Source organism: Barbus barbus, assembly GCF_936440315.1.
Source record: "Barbus barbus genome assembly, chromosome: 40".
NCBI lineage: Eukaryota > Metazoa > Chordata > Actinopteri > Cypriniformes > Cyprinidae > Barbus > Barbus barbus.
In genome coordinates, this window is record NC_136718.1 from 8,748,567 (window position 1) to 8,754,566 (window position 6,000).

The 6,000-nt window shown below is 35.1% G+C and overlaps 1 protein-coding gene across 1 annotated transcript in view; it reads left to right on the forward strand.

Moving 5' to 3' along the window:
* The window catches only part of LOC306859629 (contactin-3-like), a gene marked incomplete at both ends in the record, with an annotated part of 54,572 nt that extends 51,356 nt beyond the window's left edge, over positions 1-3,216 (forward strand). Inside the window, one exon of the mRNA XM_079400747.1 lies at positions 3,116-3,216. Within this exon, the coding sequence (XP_079256873.1) occupies positions 3,116-3,216 (101 nt within the window). The remainder of the gene's footprint in view (positions 1-3,115) is intronic.
* Positions 3,217-6,000: the final 2,784 nt, after the last annotated feature.

Consider the following 6,000-nt stretch of genomic DNA (forward strand, 5'->3'; position numbering starts at 1 on the left):
TTAATTTAGCAAGCAATAATAATAAAAAAAAAATCTAATAAATACTGTTCGTTTGAACATTGTTCATAAAAATATCCTGAAAAAAATGATCATAGTTTCCACAAAATAATTAAGCAGCACAAAAGCCTAGTTTTTTCATGAAACTCTAGATGGCGCGGATTGATGGGTCTTAACGTAACTGATGATATTCACAGCATTAATCTACTTGGCACAAATGTTTCATATGCAGCCAATTAATTTACTGCTTTATATTTAAATGGTTGGTTAGTATTCACTAGAGCAGTTTGCAGCATGCTTTCAGAGTTCCTCTGAAACCCTCCACCTCCCCAGCTCCACCTGTATAGATCTGCTGTGGGTTATTTTATATGCTATTTGTGCAGCAGCAGTATGTCTTAAATACTCACAGCACCGTATCGCCGTATGCATTGGCAGTAGCAAGTTCCTGTACTTGCAGCAGCAATAATCTACAACTACAGCAATAACCAACACCAGCAGCAATTCAGCAGCAGCAGCGTAGCAGATCTATTCTGCGAAGACCCAATACATTAACACTGTCATATCCATTACCGTATCTTCAGAGAGATGTCATGATAGAACTGTTTTCAGAACATTGATAATAATAATAAATTAATACAAATTTCTTCTTTCTAAGAAATATTTCAGCATATAAGTTTATTAGAATGATTTCTGAAACTTCAGCTTTAAATGACAGAAATAAATTACACTTAAAAATATATAACAGGAGGAAACGATTATTTTAAATTCCTGATGAATCAAATTAAGTCCTGCCCCACATTTTTCTAATCAAATATCCTGTTTCACTCAAAAACTAAAAATCAGACTCAGCTCACCTCATTCGCATATCTTCCACTGTGGCTGAATAGTTAACTCAATGTTTATTCCGTCCATTTGTTCTTGTGATTCGGTTGTGAACAATGATAAGGGGGAATGACACTGAGAGGGTAATGAGCCAATCACAGTGCTGTGAAATCACTGCTCATATTTGCTGATTACCCTTCAGGACCTTTAAGACAATGTAACAAGCTCAAGGGAGGCCAAAATAAATGCTACCATGGTGTTTCTGTTGGACATTGTTACTTTAGAAAAATGAGTGATTTATGAATTCGATTTTATCAGTTGTTTATATTCAGCTCATTTATTTCACGTCTGCATCCTTACACAATATTACATTTCCGTAGGTGAGTTAAACCTGCGGGCGTGTGCAAAGCTCATCCACTGCCCTCCTCTTTCAAAGGCTGTGATGTAAAAGATAAATATTCAATGCCAAAGGGATATTAAACACACAGGCCCCTATAAAATAAACAATGCACAGTTGACCTCATAATGTTCTCCTCCTGTTCCCCTGAGTGAACAGCGCAGGTGCAGTTTGCAGCATAGACGCTCTTTTACTGCAGCCCACAGAGTTTAATGTGCCTCTCTAAATGAGTTCTCACTGATTTGATGTGTCCTCCTTGTACGCCTTTTATTCTCCACTGGGCTAAGCAGTCTGATCTTTATTAACTAGCCCAAGCTCTCGCCATCTATCTCTGCCCGTTGGTCTCCGCTCCCCCATGGATACAACGTCACAGGCTGATGCAACTGCAAGGGACAACTTTTCTCTGTGGCTTATTGTTCACATTTTGTGTCTCAAGAAAAAGCCTTGACTATTTTTCTTTGTTAATGTTGGAAATTATTAGCTGTGCCAATAGCAAGGTTTTCCAAATTGCTTTAGGATTAATTAGTCATTTAAAAAAACTGCTCAGTGAGCATCTGCTGGACCTCAGTGAAAATGCAACAGTTTTTACTCAAATTTTGATCAAATAAATAATTGTTGAGCATAAGATACTTCCTAAATTAAAGAATTGTTTATACCCCAAACTTATGAACAGTTGTACACAGTTGTGTTCACCCAAAAACTGATGTAGATTAGCTTGTTTCTTCACTGAAACAGATATTTAGCATTGTATCACTTGATCACCAATGGATCGTCTGCAGTGAATGGGTGCCATCAGGTTGAGAGTCCAAACAGCTGATAAAAACATCACAATAATCCACAAGCAATCCACAATCGTCTGTTTTGGACTGTTTTTGCTTGTAAATGGTGTTTGATCCTGTGCGTATTTCTCTCCTGTTTCAGACTAGACAATTTTTTCACTGGAGAAAGCAAGATTATGTATAAAGGAACCGTATTTTAGTTACAAGCAACGGCTTGAAATTAAAAATTCATTAATTATGGATTTTTTTATTACAAACACAAAGCATTTCTCTTCACAAATCTTTAATTAATGGACTGGAGATGTGTGGATTACTTGTGGATTATTGTGATGTTTTTATCAGCTGTTTGGACTCTCATTCTGACGGCACCCATTCACTGCAGGGCATCCATTGGTAAACAAGTGATGTAATACTAAATTTTTCCAAATCTGTTCAGGTGAAGAAACAAACTCATCTGCATCTTGGATGGTGCACTGTAGAGGAAAAATAAAACACGTCAAATGACTGTCAGCTACGGCTGCCAAACAAAAAACGTAAAATTACTGTAAAATATCTTAATTGAAATAATAAAGTGCAAAAACAACACAATATTTTACTTTCATTTTTACGTTTTTTGTTTGGCAGCCAGTCATTTAACCATTTTATTTTTATGGGACTTTTTTACAGTGTATAATAGTGAGTAAATATTCAGCAACTTTTCATTTTTGGATTAAACTATTCTACATTTTTTTCAATTAAAATAATTACTTTGCTTTCATAACGCTCATTTAAATCAACAGAAGGGAAAATGTTACTTTCAGTTTTCAGTTGTCACTGTAGGAAATTATTAGATGTGCTAATTGCAAGGTTTTCTAACCTGCTTTACTATTAATTAGTTAGTCAATTAAACTGGACAAGCTGCACAGTGAATGCCTACTGGAAGTCAATGCAAATCTGCTTAGAGCACAAGACTGTCCACCACCAGATGAAGAGCTAAACACTTATAAAGCTATAATTTCATCCTTCAATTCCCAAAGATGCCTTCCTTTTATTGCTCTTATATTACTCCCAGTCTATTTTTATTCATCAATTACAAGTTAATAAGCTTCAGCGCCTTAAAGTCCTGTTCTCCATGTTCCAGGTATGAGCGTACGAGGGTCCAGAGCCTGGCGACCCAACACCATCCCCGTCTCCTTGCTTTCTATCATCGCGTTATCGACACTGAGACCGGCTTTGTGTTAATGGTCCGAAGGTTCGAACATCCTCTGACCGGTTTGATTGCCTGTACTCTTCCTTGCTGTGGAATGGTTGGAGAGGTGCACCAAAACACTTTTGAAGAGATATTATCGATCTATCTCTCCATAGTTATCTGAAGCAATGCCCGGCGAGGCCTTCAAGGAGCGTAACGGGAAAACGTCAGTGTCACGGTGGTCAGATTTCATGTTCATGTGTTATGTACTGTGTATCATTGTGTCCTTGCAAGTGATCCGAGACCCTAACAAGGTTTCAACCGAAGGTTTTTGAAGCGTATTGGTGTACGAGGAGGGATGAGTCGTGTTACTGCACTAAGATTTCATCTTCTCATTGATCCGTCAGAAGAAATGCCTTACTTCCATGTACATGCCAAAGTAGTTAACATCCTTTTACATCTTACTAAGCTATTGTTTGTTAAACTTGTGATTTTGTAGTTATCACATCATTAATTGAAGGATTAGTTCACCCAAAAATTATTTACACACCCTCATGTTGTTGTCATGTGACTTTAATTGGCTGTGGGACACAAAGTGTGATTTTAAAGAATGTTCCCATGCAATTACAATGAATGGAGAGAGAGGCCTTTTAAAGTAATAGTTCACTCAAAAATGAAAATTCACTTACACTCATCCAAGATGTAGATAAGTTTGTTTCTTAATCAAAACAGATTTGGAGAAATTTAGCATTACATCACTTTCTCATCAATGGATCCTCTGCAATGAATGGGTGCCGTCAGAATGAGAGTCCAAACAGCTGATAAAACATCACAAAAATCTACAAGTAATCCAGTCCATCTTGTAAACTGAAAAACCACTAAGAAACAAATCCATCATTATGACATTTTAACTTTTTCACCATCACTTCTGTCCAAAATGTGCATATTTCTTTCCTGATTCAGACCAGACAACATTTTCACTGGAGAAAGCAATCTTATAGATAGAGGAAGATGTTAAAAACATCTTACAGATGGATTTGTTTATTGCAAACTCTCAGCTCTTTACACAGCATTAACTGATGAACTGGAGTGGTGTGGATTACTTATTGTGATGTTTTTATCAGCTGTTTGGACTCTCATTCTGACGGCACCCATTCACTGCAGAGCATTCATTGGTGAGAAAGTGATGTAATGCTAAATTTATCCAAATCTGTTCTGAGGAAAAAACAAACTCATCTACATCTTGGATGACCTGAGGATCAGTACATTTCCGGTTAATTTAAATTTTTGAGGTCATGAAAGAGCTATAAAAATATCATAAATGTGGTCCATACAACTTGTATGCTATGTCACCTTTTACAAATTCATATGAGAATTTTATGAGAAGCAAGCCAAATATTTCACCTTTTGTGATTCAAAGAAAAAAGAAAGACATTTGGAACAACACGAGGGTGAGTAAATAATGACAGAAGGCTTATTTTTTGTGTGCGAATGATCCCTTTAAGCTGTTTGTTATACTTGTGATTGTTCTGTATTCACATTATTAATTAACATTTAGCCTTTGCTTATTAGTTCGGTTATTTGTTCAAGAGTTGTCTCTGTGCCTTATCTATGTTCTAGCACTCGCAAGGCTTGTATTAGTTTGCTCCAGGCACCATGTTGCAGCTACAAGCCTCTAGTATTCATGAATGTCAAAGTGCTACAGTACATTCACAGGTTTTGTGACAACAAGATCTACACACTGCATTATGGGTAAATCTGTGTACACTCACAACGATAAACTAATGATATCATATAACATTTAATGATAGTGACATGAGGGAACTTATTAGACTTATTAATATGCTAGAGATGTTCTTAGTTCAATTTGATTAGGCATTTAGACAATGCAGTCATAATGGTTTGGTTTAATAAAGAATAATTTAATAAGTTTTGATGATCAAAAATGCACTGTTTTAGTAATAGGTGGGTGAAAATGTAATTTTGAGATGAGCAACCAATTATTACAGAATTACAATATGAGAGAAGTTATATTTTCTTTCCTAAATAACAGAAATTCTGGAGTGCTAAAGCCACATTTTAATGGCCTTTTTTATTAGTATTAATTATCCCTTGTGAAAAAGAAAAGTTTTTAATTGTATTCAATTTGCACTTGTAGTGTACTTTCAATCTTTAAAAAAGTACTTGCAGATAATATTAATGAAAGAAGGCCACTTTAGTGTATTCACTTTAATAACTTTTTAATCATTGTTTAAATAATATATTGTCATACTTCAAAGACGTACACTTATTTTGATGTGTTGACATGCATTAAAACACATGCAAAGAACTTGATTAAAATTTTAACTGTAGTGGGTTATTTAAGATTACACAGTTAATAGATTTATACTAAATTGCTCCATTGCAAATGTGTAATTACAGATATAGTTCAATAAATGACGAACAAGTTTCAACCATAAATGCGTATCAGTACATTCTATTCAGCAGTACACTTCAAAGACAATACAAGTGATTATGAAATTATTTTAAAGTATATTATTTCCATAAGTAGTCTTCTTAAAAGCATACCTAAGTGTACCTCTTTTTCACAAGGGATGACTCAAGTATTATACTTTTTTTGTCTTTTTTGGTTTTGGAAAATGAGTCTCCTGTACATGATATCAGTGTTTTTAATAGCGTTACAATTTTCAGGTACAGGTTTAATGTGTTAATAATCTGTTCAGCACTACAGTATTAACTCAGAATACATTCTTGACCCGATTTAACTTGTTTTATTATATATAACAACAAATTAGATGCCAGCTAGTGTTATTTCCTTTTCCCTCGGTTTATCTGCA